Source organism: Armigeres subalbatus, chromosome 2 (assembly GCF_024139115.2).
Source record: "Armigeres subalbatus isolate Guangzhou_Male chromosome 2, GZ_Asu_2, whole genome shotgun sequence".
Classification (NCBI taxonomy): Eukaryota; Metazoa; Arthropoda; class Insecta; order Diptera; family Culicidae; genus Armigeres; species Armigeres subalbatus.
In genome coordinates this window covers 123669857-123686778 of record NC_085140.1, presented here as the reverse complement: position 1 = coordinate 123686778, position 16922 = coordinate 123669857, and the positions used below count along the sequence as shown (strand labels likewise).

The window sequence follows — 16922 nt, the reverse complement described above, 5'->3', positions numbered from 1 at the left end:
ATAAAAATGTTCTAGCTTGGATGTCTGTTCTCTGTGATAGAAATATGTTCAATCGCCACACATTGGCTGAGATTCTGAGAAATCATTGAAATTTTAAACAATAATGTTTTAACTGCCCGACGTTTCGGCTGTGTTTGGCAGCCCTAGAAGAAGGCTGCCAAACACAGCCGAAACGTCGGGCAGTTGAAACATTATTGTTTGAACAATTTTGAGACTGTAAAGCCGAATCCCATCACATATATTTAACAGTCGAGACACCATAGAATTGAAATTTTAATGGATTTGTTATCATGTTATCATTCTTATCAATTATTGGACGATTCGCAGGGCTGAAAATTTATTCTGTCGGCTATGTAAATACAATGTTGGCAAAAGAGTGGACACAATGAGCCGTGGATCGTACAAAAGGCGTGTTAATATAGCTGCATTGATGTGCAATGAGAGCTACCCATGGCATGGCTTGAGAGGCGATCATCTCGTTCTCGTCAACAGAATTGGTGTCGCAATTCAGTTGATAGTCCTCCTGCGCCAGATGCAGGGCACTGAATCCGTGGTCAGCTTCACACACAGCGCGATAGATTTCGTGGCGGTTCTGGCTTTCCACGCAGTATCCTCGCAACTGCTGGATCTGGGAAACACATAGTGTTTGTATATCGGTGACGCCTCTTCCTCCTACTGTACGTGTCAGGGTGACTCTCTCAATGGATTTTGGATGGCGCATGCGATGCTTAGTGAACGCCACTCGTACTGCTCGTTCTAACGCCTCCAAGTCAGTCTTGGTCCACTTTACCACCCCGAAACTGTATGTCAACAAGGGCACAGCAAACGTGTTTATCGCCTTCACCTTGTTGCCGGCCGACAAGAGGCTCTTCAAAATACTGTTGACACGATGCAAGAACTTTTCCTGCAGCTCTTTCTTGATCGTCGTATGGCGAATTGCTTTCAGTTGCAGGAAACCTAGGAACTTGTACGTTTCGCCTTCAACCATGTTTCGAATCTCCTCCTGTTCGTTGACGCGAAAACTGTTGGCATCCACCAGGTGACCCCGGTGTAGATGTATGGATCGACATTTATCGATACCAAACTCCATCCGGATGTCGTTGCTGAATACCGTTACAAGCCGCAGAAATTGGTGCAGCTTCTCCACAGATTCCGCAAACAGCTTCAAGTCGTCCATAACGAAGGTGTGGGTAATGTTTGTACTCCTTTCCACACTCTTCAAATGATAGCCATAGTTGAGTTGGTTGAGTGCTCTGCTAAGAGGGTTCATGGCAAGGCAAAACCATAGAGGACTAAAGGCATCGCCTTAGAATATGCCACTCCTGATGCTGAGAGTCCTGGACCGTAACACCTTTTCTCCATCGGTAATGTGTAGGGATGTGCTCCACATCCCCATAGCGTGCTGCATTAGCCTGATGACGTTACCGTCTATCTTATACAACTGCAGTACCTTAAGAAGGTACGAGTGAGGTACTGAGTCGTATGCCTTTTTATAGTCGATATACGCCATGCTCAGGTTTCTTTGCTTGTGGGTGGCCTGCCCAACAACGACTGCATCCTTGCAGCCCCGTGTGTTACGTCGACAACCTTCTTGTTCCTCGGTCATCAGGTTGTTGACGTCGCAATGGTTCTGCACCCTCCTCGCTATTACCGATGACAGCACTTTGTACAGACTCGAAAGGCACGTTATTGGTCTGTACTTGGCTATGTTCAAAGTGTTCCGATCCTTCGGCAGAAGATAAGTGACACCCCTAGTGATGAATTCCGGTAGCTACCCAGTGTTATCTAGTACCGTGTTGAAGCATTCCGCCATCTGCCCGTGGACCATTGTGAGTTTTTTATACCAGAAATTATGCACAAAATCGAGTCCTGGTGCAGCCCAATTCCTGGTATACCGGGTAGCCTCACGTATGTCTTGGGCGGTCACGTTGGTAGCGGTCATGTCTCCAATTCCACCACAATATTGCTCTTCTTCTGCCATCCACACCCCATCGCCGTTGTGTATGACGGGGTTCTTCCATAGATTGGACCAAAACTGCGTGACTTCTCCAATCTCCGGAAGGCCCTCGCCAAAGTCGGCTTTGTCTTTTCGGATGTGGTTGTAGAACTCCCTTTCGTTGATGTTGAACATTCGATTTTGCTCCTTCCTCTTCGAACATTCTCCATAACGTCGCAGTCGTTTAGCAAGAGCACTCAACCGCTGTACATGGGTGTCGAGGATCTCAGTTATGTTCGCCTCGGTGAGATCACGGAGTTCTGTGGGTTTCACAATTTCAGCAACATTCCGAACTAGCCTGGTTGATCGATTCCCCTGCTAGTACTGTGTTAATCGACCAACCTTTGACCGCAGAGTGGCGATGCGGGTCTCCAGACGTCGCATCCACGCGAGTTTTTGTGCTTTGGGGCGTGCGCGTCCATCACTCTCACCTTGTGGGCGCGTTCGCAATCCCAACGTTCTTACAACAGCCGAATACACGATAAATTGCAGCTCCTCAAGGTTCTCCACGGTTTCCAAGTACTGTGGCAAAATATCCTGGTTAAGGATGCTTACTGTACTCGTCAACCGATAGGAGTACTGCAACTTGGGTATCCGGTGTCGGGACATGGGGTCTGTCCCACGGAACTGTGTAACTGCTGTGCCCATATGATTAGCTAGTTCGTCCTTCAATTGCTGTCGTTGCAATTCCACTGTTGGTCCTGGAGCGGCGGGTGCAATCGAATCGCGACGGTTACTTGCGATTGATGCATCCAACCCAACAGAACTCCTTCTCGACGTATCGCTCGATCTTGCCTCCTCCTCCTCTCCTAATTCCCTCTGCACTTCCCGCTTGATGTACTCTACGTCTTCTGGAGTCAGCATATTATGTGACATAATAGCTCTCTGGCGTGTGTACAACTTGTTCTGGTCAAGCTGGGGTGCAAACCGAACCTCTCATTGAACATCTCCAGCATCGCCGGTCTGCCGGACTTCTCCGTCTCAATCCTGGTGCAAACGTAGTAGCAACGGATAACGTACTGATTCATCTCCCTTGTCCACATGATCCGTTGCCGTCGGCGGCCCGCTAACGTGAGTGATTGACGTCGATCAACCACAGCAACATCAGCAGGTGCAGCATTGCCTTGGTGATTTCTTCTGCTGCCGTTTCTGTTTTGCCTTGTTGGCACGGGCTGAGCCCGATAACTAGAGGGTCGCTGTTGCACCTCTCCTTCCTCTAGCCGCTGGCCGCTCGCTCTGTCCCCCGTTCCAGGACCAGCTCCAGTAGGGCCTCCCTACTCGGGCAATCGCATGGAAGGTATTATTCTTGAGCGTAACTCCATATCTCGCCCGAAGGGTGGTTTTTCATTGGTGCTTAGGAATTGGGCTTTCCGTTCCCACCTACTCGAAATGGTGGTTTTTCATGGACTCCCAGGGTATTTCACCTGAGCTCCCACCTATTATTATTATTATCTTTATTTGAGAGGCTTTCAGCCCTTGGCTGGCTCACCTTGTTCTTATACAACAGTCCAGTAGGGTGGCTCAAAAAAAACTTTTTCAATTTTTTCGATGGGCTGCCCTCCTATTCTCTTCTATTTGATGCCCTGATGCTCTGGGCAAAATTTCAGCCAAATCGGTCAACGTTTGGGCGGTGCTAAGCTCGTTGTAAGTTTATATGGAAAAATGTATGCAGAAACATCGAAAAACAGTGATTTGCAGTAAGACGGTACAATTTACGATGAAGAGCTATGATACTCATTCAGTTTTCGTAGAATTTAATACAGAATGTTATGCTGAAAACCGCGAGAAGATTAGGATTAATAAGGCAAAGATATTAGCATTTTACTGGAGTGTTGTATGGGTGAATTTATTTCTTTTCGAAGGTAAAAGAAACGAAATTTGCTCGAACCCCACTTCAGAGAAATGCTAATAACTAATCTTTTCGCGGTTTTCAGCATAACATTCTGTATTAAATTCTTCAAGATCTGAATGAGTATCATAGTTCTTCATCGTAAATTGTACCGTCTAACTGCAAATCACTGTTTTTCGATGTTTCTGCATACATTTTTGCATATAAACTTCCAACGAGTTTAGCACCGCCCAAACGTTGACCGATTTGGCTGAAATTTTGTCCACAGTATCAGGGCATCAAATAGAACAGAATAAGAGGGCGGCCCATCGAAAAAATTGAAAAAAGTTTTTTCTATATGTTTAATACTTACTTGTAATATGTCTATAAATGAAATTTGATAAAATGTAAATATATGTAAATAGACACACTACATGCACTACACAACACACATTACAAAGAAAACAAATTATACATGCCATTTTATTGTACACACGCACCCACTATCCACAGATTTTATGTTAAACGTGAATGTTTTATAATGTAAGTAAAGATTTGTATGTTTTGTATGTGTTAGTATAGTACGTAAAATTGTAAATAAAGACAGTTCCAAATCGTCCGTCGCGAGTATCAGTCGGCGCAACAGTAGTAGCGAAAATTCATATTTCATGGTCCGAAACATTTCCTCATTCACCTACGCGGGGTAGTGATATTTCTGTGAGAAAACCAGATATACAGTGAAACTGACAAAGTGGCCTAATTGATGTCACTGGGGAAGAGAGTTTAAGGCAAGGAAAGGTGGCCGTGCAAATACGGCAAGTGCTTGTACACTATACTAATTTGAGCCACCCAACAGTCCAGGCTTGTATCACCTACGAATTTGTGCGAACTGCTCGATGCGAGCTGCCGATGCAACGAGATTCGAACCCAGAACACTATCAAAAACGGCACTGGGTGGCATCTATGCCACCACCATACTGCCGCTAACCGCAAGTCGAGCACATCTGTATATGGAGGCCCATATACAGATGTGCTCGACTTGCGGTTAGCGGCAGCATACGTCTTCACTCTTCATGCGCACAAGTCCTGACGCAGTTGCGACATAAGGAAATAGGAGGAAACTCAATTGTCGCAAGAGCTCACTTCGATTTTCCACTGGAAGCACAATACTATTCCTCTAAAGTGGCGATCACGGAGATCCAGAGGATTCTTCGGTCTCTTGTTGCTGTGAGTGTCGAACTCAATTGCAGCGCTGCCATATATACAGATTTATCTGTATTATACAGATTTTTGCACCAAAATACAGATATGATACAGATTACAGATTAAATACAGATTTGTTTCAAACAATACAGATTTATACAGATTTTTATTAAATTTGAACCTGAAATGGTTGGTGTTTGTATATTTAATAATGTCAAGAAATATAACATCTAAAAATTGATCAGTGTATCTACCCTTGTTATCTAATTCGAAATGTCACCAATAACGTCTGCACACGCTAATCTGGACCTACCCAGAATCATATCAGACGTTTGCGTTACACTGGTATGAGCAACCATACTTTTTACAGTGGATCGAAAAACGTCATTCGCGTGCGATTGCTTTTGCCGGTTGCGTTTTGCATTTCCTTAAATTAAATAATTCAAAGCCTCAATTTTTCGAATTTGACGCCATTTATGCCGAGAGTGAAGTGAATAGAAACAATCCCATTTGATTTTCAAAGTATCAGCGATAATTTTTAAAATGCCCAGAAGGAAAATCAGTATTCCAGCAATCGGATCTAAACCGATATCTTCGTTTTTTACACCGAAAGCACCAACGCCGGAACAAGGTTAGTAATTTGTAGATTTTATCCAAAATAAAATTCAGTTTCCCATTTAATATCACGCATATTTAATTGCCGATTCCTTATGTCGTATACTTGATTTCAGTGGCAACCAATCAAGATACGGAACATCGTGGCACGGCCAGTAAATTCAAGAAGAGTCAACCGGGAGACATGCCAGAAAGCTCTCCAAATGAATCCACAATTACTGGCTCAAAAGCCGAATGCAGCTCCAAGTTGAATGATTTCAACCCAGTAGATACCGGAGCAAACCCAAAAGAGGTTCGGTCGATGGAAATACCAGCCACCACTCAAACACAAACACCTTCATGTTCTCTACAAACCAATCAGCGATGGAACGAGGTTAGTATCCAATTATTTCAAATTCTACGTACCAGCTAGTTATCCTTTGATTATCCTACCGCTTTAGATACTGACAGTTACTCAGACAGGAGCTCTGGTTCCGAAGATCACCGTGAACAAGGTAAGTTTTAGTTATTTATGTAAAATGAAAATATAAAAAGTGATGATACCACATTTTTTGATGAGAATCGTGAACTTTTAAAAAGAATTTCTGTTAAGTTTGATCGAAACTCAAGTATATAAACATAGAAAGTTCACTACAAGCAATTGATTGTAATATTAAATGGTAACAGCATAATTTTTACAAAATATTGAGAAAATTATTCAAATGTTATGCTATAATGTAAGCATATGCGGTATTTCGAAAAATTTCGTTTTAGGACATTCGAAACGAAATTCCGCGGAATTTGAGTATGACGAAATCTGATATTCTGATTTCGTTTCGTATCGTAAAATTTTAAAAATTTCGCCTGAAAAATCATAGTTTTAACGAAATTAAACGGATTTTCGCGGAATTTCGAAATAATTTCTTAATAATTCAAGTTGTCAAATCATTAAAAAAATTCGGCTGCGCCGCTGAATAAATAATTCAAACTCTACTCAAAAATTTATATGTACATACAAATTTCATCATTAAATCTAACTACTTAATACAATTCTGTATCTTCAACAGAAACGCATTCAGGTTTCCACTTGAAAATTTCTTCATTGTTTTGTTGAAATTGTTCAAGTATAAATCGTAATGCATATCTATTGATTTAAATAATATTGTTCAGTGACGTAAAAATAATTTGTACATCTCATCGTTTTGGTAAGCTCTATTTTTATTTAAGTTGACTGAGTTGTGTAAATAAAATGTAAAAATCTTGGAGGCTCAATTGCCGTGAAGCGTTACGGAGCCGAGATCAAGTTTAATATTACATTTCTTGATTCTTATACATAGTGTTAGTTTTGGGAAAATGTAATGCATTTTGAGGCGATTGCTCGATCTGTGCTCTAGTTGTGGAAACTTTTCGGTAAGCGAAATATTCCTCACTGATCTACTGAGTATTGTTTGTTTTCCGTTGTCTTTTTTATGTATTCAGTTTGAACAACCATTGTTTGAAAACAGTGAAATGGTGAGATGGTGATGTGTCAGAAGTTTTCCTGATTTAGTAGATTTTTAGATCTTTGCAGATTTAAGAATGCTCTAGATTTGGGGCATTCTCTGATATCTCATTTATTTCAGATTCTGGAAGTGATTCAGATCCTTCCGATTGAAATCATTGGCATGACCTAAACTTTTACCTTCAGATATTTTTGATTCCGTATATCATGCACGCAAAAAAAGCGTTCATGTACTCGTGAACTAACGATTTCACGGTGTATTTTAAGTCACGGATTCGGGACTGAAGCTCCTGAATCCATGACTTAAATCACGGTGTATTTTTGCTGGTTCACGAATTCGGGAACCTTTTTTTGCGTGTGGATATCTAGAATTTTCTCACATTTTCTAGATCCTGCAGATCCAGATTATTCAAATGCTTCAAAGTTGTATCGATTTTCTGTTACAATCGTGCCGGTGCGGCGCGTTTCCCATAGGAAAGTTTGTTGTTAGTTTGGACGTGCTGCTGGTTTTAAAGTTAATATTTAGCAATTAACGTAAATGTCTGCGTTTGAGTTTGTTGACATAAAAGGCCTTTACATTATTCTCAAGGTCTGCAAAGATTTAGAACTGTTGATTTTAAGTATTATATTCTTTTTTTGTCATTTTTTATCTAACAGTCATATTTTTTCAAGTGAAATCTTTTGTGTTTGAATCTTTCGCTTCTCTACAATAAATAATGGATATGAAGGAAGTTAAACCTCGAGTTTTGAAACACATTGTTTAATTTGGCAGGCAGTCTCGATTTAATTGTCACATCATGTCCTAGCTATCAATTTTCTTCATAGGAGCTTGAATTTTTGATCCTCAGTATAAAAAAACGACGCAAGCAGGCTGAACTCGGGACTGTCCCGCATGATCCGGGACGTTTGGCCACTGTAACCTAATGCCTACATGCAGATAACATGATGGTGTTGCTAGAGTAAGCGGCTATTATTTTTTGGGCTCGACTCCCACCATAGCGTACCATAGATTTTTTTATAATTTTTCTCACACAAAGTGAGTGAGAGGTGAAGTGATGAAACGAAAAAAGGTTTTCATCTAGTAGCAACGATTTTCGTTTATCTTCGTGATGGATAGTGATGGATGAAAAATGTCCCTCGCCATAACCAAAAAAATGCTCGTCGAGTTTTCTACTGCAACCAACAGCTTTCATACTGCTTAGATCTGTTGAAAAGACCATTTTGGAAAGTTTTACAGATTCAATAAATCTTCATGAACTTGGTTGAAAATTTGCCTGGAGACTTTATTCAAGATGTATTGAAATGGAGGGGTGGCACTTTGGTAAACAGATCCAATCGATATGAAATCTATTGTTTGCAGTTAAAAAATCGGCTCTTTTTATTTTTACTGAGGTCTGCTAGAAATATTGAGCGATGAATATTTTTACGCTGTTTATGGTGAGGGCCATACTTTTGAAAATGGTGGAGAAGTCCAAAACAGATCTGTTACTCATGTCCTTTTGTAAAATTAAGCTAGATTCTCTCTGTGGCAATTTGGGTAACAATATTTGGCTTTAAAAATATTAAACAAAAATAATTTTTTAAGCGGATTTTTTTATTCGTTGTTGCATTATGTACATATAAAATAAAATAAAACTATAAAACAAAAATTCCGCGTAAAAAATTAAATTTCGATTCCTTCCGTAAAATTTCGTATCAAATGGACCTCGATTTCGTTTAGTTCTAAAGTCTAGGTAAATCTGAATTTCGTTTCGAAACAACAATCGCTTTTCTAATTTCGTTTCGTTTCGTTTCGTCCAGAAACATTGTGTTATCGCATACCCTTACTATAATGAATAGTTTTTAAACTCTAGTAAAAAAAAAGAAAGGTTCGAACTACGCATTTTGTGAGATCTGTCACAAGGATATGAAAATTAATGGTGGGTTACGAGATATTGTGAAACATGGCAGTAGAGGCAGTCACCTCAAATTGGGGAAGCAAATGCTAACGGGTTCAAATATGGATAAATTTCTTGATCCACTAAGCAGATATAAAGATGCGGAAATCCAAATTTGTGCTTGGGCTGCCGAACGGAATAAATCTGCTACCGATATTGAGGAACTCGTAAAACTCGTCAAAACGGTTTTCAGTGATAGTAAAACCGCTCGTCACATATCGCTAAAGCGAACGAAAGCTACAGCGATCATGAAACACGTTTTGGGTAAGACACATGAGGAGGAATTAAAAACGAACATGATAAAGCATCCGTTTTATTTGATGATTGACGAGTCAACCGATATATCGACCAAAAAAGCATTAGTGTTGGTGGTTAGAATCCAGTCGTGGGAAAATGAAAAATTTGAAATCCGGGATAAATTTTATCATGTGATTGAGCTTGCGGAAGCAGATGCTGTCACAATATACCAACTTATCACCGAAAAATTTGTAATGGATGGCATACCTTACAAGAAAAATCTTGTAGGATTTGGAGCAGACGGAGCAAATGTTATGATGGGTGGGCTCAATTCCGTGGCGGTTTACTTAAAGAAATATTGCCCTCAATTGTTCATTATGAAGTGTGTATGCCATTCGTTTGCGCTTTGCGCCTCGTACTCCTGTAAAACATTTCCGAAGAAGTCGAATGGGTGTGCAAAGAAAATTTATTCTCTTCTGTCCAACAGTCCGCTCAGATCTGCTAAATTTCAAGAGCTTCAAAGCGTGATAGAGCTAAAACCGTTGAAAATGTTGCACCCTTCAATCACCCGCTGGTTATCATTGGAACAAGTAGTTAAACGTTAGCTAGAGAGATACTAAGTCCTGAAAATATATTTCAGTTTTGGAGATTCAAGTCTGGATGCTCGACATGCGGAAAAAAATCGCCAAATATACGATGTACTCTCGAAACCTTCAACGCATGTTTATTTGGAATTTTTATCATTTGTGCTGCCTATGATAAACAATCTCAACAAATTGTTCCAATCGGAGTCCCCGCAAATTTACAGACTCCACAATGAGTCAAGTCGCCTATTACGCACAATACTAGAATGTTTCATAAGACCTGAATGCCTTAAAAATGAGAATTTGGGAACCCTAAAACTAGAACCACACAGTTACGTTGAGCTGGAAAAAATGTATTTGGGTACAAAGGTCCAAATATTAATTGATGAATCCGGAATTACAAAGCAGCTCACACCGATTGATCTTCACTCGGTTAGATTAAATGCAATGAAATTTTTCATTTCGGTCGTTAATCAAATACAGAAGCGTTTCGATTTCAATAACGCTGTGCTCATCAATTTGGCTATAATCGACCCTAAAAATGTCATTGATAAAGCCCATCCATCGATCTACCCGTTACTGAAACTGTTCCCAGAATTGTACGACTCCAATAAAATTCAAGAAATAGATAATGAATTCAGAGAGGTAAGAATTTTGGTAGGAGAAGTTGCTTGATGGACAAACATTTTGGACCTAGGTTTTATCAACTCGACGAATGAGCGGTGAGTTGGCCTTTCCCTTGCTGAAGATAATTATCCCGGCGTTACTCTCTCTACCGCATTCGTCAGCAGCAGTGGAGCGGATTTTTTCAACGTACAATCTGAATAAAACTAAGATCCGGAACAGCCTGAACACATCCACCATGGAGGGAATCCTGGCTGCAAAGGAGTATGTAAAAGTCCACAAGACAACTAATGGGCTGGTCGCTTCCGTCACCAGCTCGGAATCGTTTGACAAAAGACATGTATACAACAAGCAGCAAAAAAGTACATATAACTTAAATTATGTAAGTAAACACAAATTTCATATATATTATACAAATTTCACAGGATATGTAATCTGATCTGAGGCGACCTGGTAAATGATTATTCTGTCAACGTTATCTATAAGCTCATCTACGACCCTGTATCTAGAAACGATTCAACTACATGACGGATATTAATACTTAGACTAAATTATACTGGTAAGTGATTTTGTAATCAGTTTCCTATCAACCACTTTTAAATACAAATTATTGAAACTATTCAATTATGTTGTTTTAATCTGAGTTGGATTGTTCATGCCCTGTCTGTTAAATATTTATTTAAGTTCCAACCCAATATATCGCTCAAACATATGTAAATATTGTTTGATTAGGTTAGCACAAATTCATTCATTTATGAATATACATATAGACATTTTTAACATTATTATCGTTATTTTTGTCCAATACAGACAATACAGATTTTTTATTGTACGTATACAGATTTTCAGAAAAATCATCTGGCAGCCCTGCTCAATTGGCTGTGAGGATGTGCCCGGCATTGTTAAAAGTTTTAAACTAAAGAAACTCTTGGAATAATGCGGACATTTACGCTTTTCTTCGCTGAAATGGTCCTCTTCCTAACAAGATTGCTTACAATTGCATGCAATATACACGATTCACGTCGAATATTGTATACATTTAGGCTATATCCCGCGTAGAATTACGCTAGTATTGACGTTCCATTTATGTGCATGATTTTTAGCGTAAATTTCAGTGGATTTTTCTATCTGTGTATACCATAAAGTCGTAATAATAAAATAATTGAAGAAGCATGAAGTGGAAAAGGGATATTCCCCGTAAGTATTTTCTTGTAATCTGCTAAAGAAATCTTTGTTACGTTTGCGTCATGACCGCTTATCAAACAGCAGTTTTGTTGAACATTGGTCGATGATTATCATGGAAAAAAAGCTCTTTGAACCATCAATTCACTACGACCCTTTTAATCTGCTGCTGCAGAATATGCGCTATACGGTTAGCGATAAAGTCCTGCATGTCCAATAAAACGGGGGTTTACATAGTTCATCGGTAAAATGTGTTTAAAGCATTTTATACAGCCTGAAGGTAGATGGGTTCGAATTTCTTGTGCAGGAATCCATGAATGGTACTTGGTTAAGAAACTTGGATGTTGTTACTCATTACTGTTACAGTTGCAAGATGCAATGCCAGTAAAATTGAATTGAATTATATGAAGCGAATCAAAAAAAAATCCCAGCGGTCCCAACATTAATCCATTGGCACGTTCTGTGTGTCAAATCGCTCGTTTTGCTTATCAAATGCAGTAAATAAGTTGGCTAGCAGTTCTTGATTGCTATTGATAAAGAGCACGATCTTCATGGTCATCCAAAATTATTCTTTTTCCCAATTTATCTAATCTTTCCCATGTTACTGCAATTGATTAGCTCTGCGGGTGATCTTTCTTTCGAAGATATAAAAACGAACTTAAGCCTCCCTTACAGTATTCACTTTTCATTAACCATCGTCCAGCGCGGCAATTCTAAGCAGTTCAGCAAAAATGTTCAAGTTCTTCCTCGTTGCCGCTCTGGTACCAGCCATGGCCATGGCATCCGTCAACTTCCGTGCCTGTAAGTTAAGCCAGTATCACTTAGCCTCCAAGAGTTCTAAACTTATAATCTTATTATTCACACAGGCCCGAACGGAGCCCCCACTCCAACCACGCTGACCGTGAATGCGTGCTCCGGAGATGAGTGTATTCTGGTAGCCGGACAGCCCGTGAACGCCCGTGCCAGCGGTATTGTCAGCCCGGTTGGAAGCGCTACCGCCACCGCTCACATCGTTGCCCGTATTGCCGGTCTGGATATCGGACTTGAATTGCCCGCAGAGCTGGAGAATGCCTGCGAGGTTGGATTGGTCGGTGGTTGCCCTATCGTGGCCGGAACTGCCTTCGATTACGTTTTGTTCGACGATAACCTGGAAGTACAGGGCCTTGACATTCCCGTGGTAGTCGAAGTCGGTTTGACTGGTGACAATGGCGTTCCCTTGGCATGTGTCCTCTTCGATGCTAGAATTCAGTGATTTTTTCTATCGGAGATAATCATCAATATGAGAATAAATTAGCTCTGTTTAATTCACCCAGCGGTAATACTATTCTTTCTCACGCATTAAAAAAAATGCTACAAGAGACCGAGCAAACCTCTGCATCTCCGTGAGTGCCACGGAAAATATATAGTTGGTTAGTTTTGTTGTTGGTTAGAATTCATGGGAAGTCACTTTGGTAACGCTCCGTTATATCTCGACATATCTTTTTATTTAATTGTCATGATTCTTTCCAGTTGCAATCTGTAGGATATCAGGACTTCCTTAGTGACAACAGATTGTAACTCCATGCATTGAGCGCTGAGAACTAGCCGGAATGTTCTGTTCCACGCTTTTTGAAACACTTACAAATCGCATTATGTTGCTTGCAAGTCGTAGCGCTCTGCTTGTATGAAAGTTGTTCGAATTGAAACCCTCAAGCATTTTGGCATGTGGGCTTCGTGGACGTACGGTTAGGGACATCAATCGTCTAGACGCATGTACTATGGAGTGTGGGTTGGATTCCCGCCCCGGTAAAGAGGAAACTTTTCGTGATCAAAAAATTCTCCACTGGTCCACTGGGTGTTATGTGTCCGTTGTCTAATGCTAGGTGTTCAGTCTGTACGACCTCTGGTCGAAGACGGTGTTCCTGTCTTTTTATTTTATGCCAAATGAAAATTTCATTATGTTTTATCATTATGTGTTTCTAAAAATGCAGTTTGTAAAAAATGAGCAAAAAAAATGTTCTGTACCGAGAAAACGGGATTGGGAATTGGATGATTTGTGCAGTTGATGAGATTGCCCCCGGGGGAAACGAAGTTGGCCAGACTGAAAATTGCCTTTGAACTGATAAATAATGACAAGTAATGACGATATATCAAATTTAAAAATTTATTTATTTCATTATTTGGGAATTTAGATTGATTTATTTACTGGCTTTATCGGTCGGTCTTACTCAACCCCTCAACTCCACCAGCACAATCCAGACAAATCTGGCCAGCAGCTCAAATGTGACCAAATTTTATTGGATTTGAGTCACAGACAATTTTGGGCAACACGTGTGTCGCTCGAAAGTAATTATTCAAAAATTGAAAAGATTGAAAGCCATTTGCTAGGGTCCGGACAAGTATTAAGCGACATAATGTGAAAGAGAGGCATAGAGACCATCTAGTGAATAGCACACAATCAAATCGTGAATCGTCTTGTCTACGTTCTGGTTGTCGGCGGCTTGGTTAGTGGTATGGAAACAACTATACCAAAACAGGCCTGTCATAGCCGATAAAAATCAATCATTATCACGACCGCAAAATTTGTTTCTTATTAGGAATTTAGAAATTTAGAAAATCAGGAATATGGGAATTTATTTAGAAATCAATGAATTTAGGATTGTATGCATTTAGGAATTCGGGAATATAGAAACATAGGAATATAGGAATAGCGTGCGACCCTGAATTTAGGAATTTGAGAATTTAGGAACTTGTGGCATAAACGATTTTAGAATTTTAGAAATTTGGGAATGTAGCAATTTATGAATTATGGGATACAGATATTCATGAACTTAGGAATTTAGAAGTTAAACAATTTGGTTATCAAGGAACATAAGGAATTTGGGAATCACTGGACCTAGGAATTTCATTAATTTAATTTAGGAATCTAGAATTTGAATTCGTAGTATACTTTCTAGAGTTCTTCCAGAAAGTTTAAATGAAGCTCGTTTAGGAATTCAGCCTGAAGCCTTCCATGAGCCTATCGTGGAGTTCCTCCAGGAATCTATTCACAGGATAATCCAACAGGAATTACTCCTACAGTTCTTCCATGAATTACTCCTAGAATTCAACCAACAATACCTCAACAATGCCTTCAAGAATATCTCAGAATATTTCCTTAAGCTCCACCAGAAATTCATCCTGTTGATACACCAAAGTTCCTCCATAAACACCTTCTGGAGTTCTTCCTATAACTTCTTTCTATAAAGTCCTACCGGATTTTTTTCTGGGAATGTACTCTAGAGTTTCTCCAGCGATTCTACAAAAAAATTCTCCTGAAGTCAAACAAGGATTGTCTGACGAAATTAGGGGAATTCATGCAGGGTGAATCCTGGTGGAATTCAGAATGAATTCCTGGAAGAATTCAGAATGAACTCCTGGAGGAATTCAAGATGCCTCCTGGAGAATGATTTCCTGGGGGAGTTCAGAATGAATTCCTGGGAGAACTCAGAATGAATTCCTAGAGGAATTCAGAATGAATTCTTGGGGAAATTCAAAATGAATGCCTGGGGGAATTCAGAATGAATTCCTGGGGGACCTCAAAATGATTTTCTGGGACACTTCAGAATGAATTCTCCGGGGAATTCAGAATGAATTCCTGGGGGATTCCAGAATGCATTCCTGGGGGAATTCAGAATGAATTCCTAGGGGAATCCAAAACTGAATTCCTAACAGAATTCAAAACTGAATTCCTAGCAGAATTCGAAATGAATTCCTAGCGGAATTCGGAATAAATTCCTGGAGGAATTCAGGATGATCTTTTGGAGGAATTCAGGATGAACTCCTGGAGGAATTCAGGATGAATTTCTGGAGTAATTCGGAATGAATTCTTGGAGGAATTCAGAATGAATTCCAGGAGGATTTGAGAATGAATTTCAAGAGGAATTTAGAATGAATTCCAGGAGGAATTCGGAATGAATCCCAGGAGGAGAAATCAGGATGTATTCCTGGACGAATTTAGGATGAATTCCTCCCGAGTAGACAAATGTTGCTGCTCTGGCTAGAGGAATTCAGGATGAATTCGTGGTGAAATTTAGAATGAATCTCTGGAAGAATTCAGAATTTGGAATTTGGAATGAATTCCAGGAGGAATTCAGAATGAATTCCAGGAGCAATTCAGAATGAATTTCAGGAGGAATTCAGAATGAATTTCAGGAGGAATTCAGAATGAATTCCAAAAGGAATTCAGAATGAATTCCAAAAGGAATTCAGAATGCATTCCAAAAGGAATTCGGAATGAATTCCAAAAGGAATTCGGAATAAATTCCAAAAGGAACTCAGAATGAATTCCAAAAGGAATTCCGAATGAATTCCGAAAAGGAATTCAGAATGAATTCCAGGAGGAATTCAGAATGAATTCCAGGAGGAATTAAGAATGAATTCCAGGAGGAATTAAGAATGAATTCCAGGAGGAATTCAGAATGAATTCCAGGAGGAATTCAGATTGAATTCCTGGAGGAATTCAGAATGAATTCCTGGGGAAATTCAGAATGAATTCCAGGGGAAATTCATAATGAATTCCAGGAGAAATTCAGAATGAATTTCTGGCGAAATTTAAAATGAGGGAATCCAGAATGAATTCCTGGGGGGCCTCTAAAGAATTTCTGGGAGACTTCAGAATGAATTCTTAGGGGAAATCAGATTGAATTCCTGGGGGAAGTCAGAATGAATTCATGGAGGAATCCAGAATGAATTCCTGGGGTAATTCAGAATGAATTCCTGGAGGAATTCGGAATAAATTCCTGGAGGAATCCAGAATGAATTCCTGGAGGAATTTCTGAGAGACTTCGGAAAGCAGTCTTGGGGGACCTCATAATGAGTTTCTGGGAGACTTCAGAATGAATTCGTTGAGGAATTAAAAATGAATTCGTTGGGTAATTTAGAATGAATCCTCAGGGGAATTCGGAATGAATTCCTGGGAAAATCTAGAATGAATTTTTAGGGAAACTCAAAGTGAATTGCTGGGGGAATTTAGAATGAATGCTTGGGGGAATTTAGAATGGATTTTTGGGGGAGTTCAGAATGAATTCCTGGGGGAATTTAAAATAAATTCCTGGGGGAATTCAGAATGAATTCGTGGAACTGCTTTTGGAATATCTTCTATATCTTCTTGAATATCTTCATGCTCTCATCAATAAATTAAAGTTACTTCAGCAAGCAACTTCAATGCAATTCAACAGTAAACTCTTTGAGTTCTAGATAGGAGAAATTCCCCCTA

The 16922-nt window shown here is 39.8% G+C and overlaps 1 protein-coding gene across 1 annotated transcript; it reads left to right on the top strand.

The window, feature by feature from the left end:
• Positions 1 to 12358: 12358 nt before the first annotated feature.
• LOC134215057 (uncharacterized) lies at positions 12359 to 12990 on the top strand. Its single transcript, XM_062694313.1, has 2 exons — positions 12359 to 12487; positions 12553 to 12990. The coding sequence occupies exons 1-2, from the start codon at positions 12418 to 12420 to the stop codon at positions 12936 to 12938; spliced, it is 456 nt and encodes a 151-aa protein (XP_062550297.1). The 5' UTR covers positions 12359 to 12417; the 3' UTR covers positions 12939 to 12990.
• The last annotated feature ends 3932 nt before the right edge of the window (positions 12991 to 16922 follow it).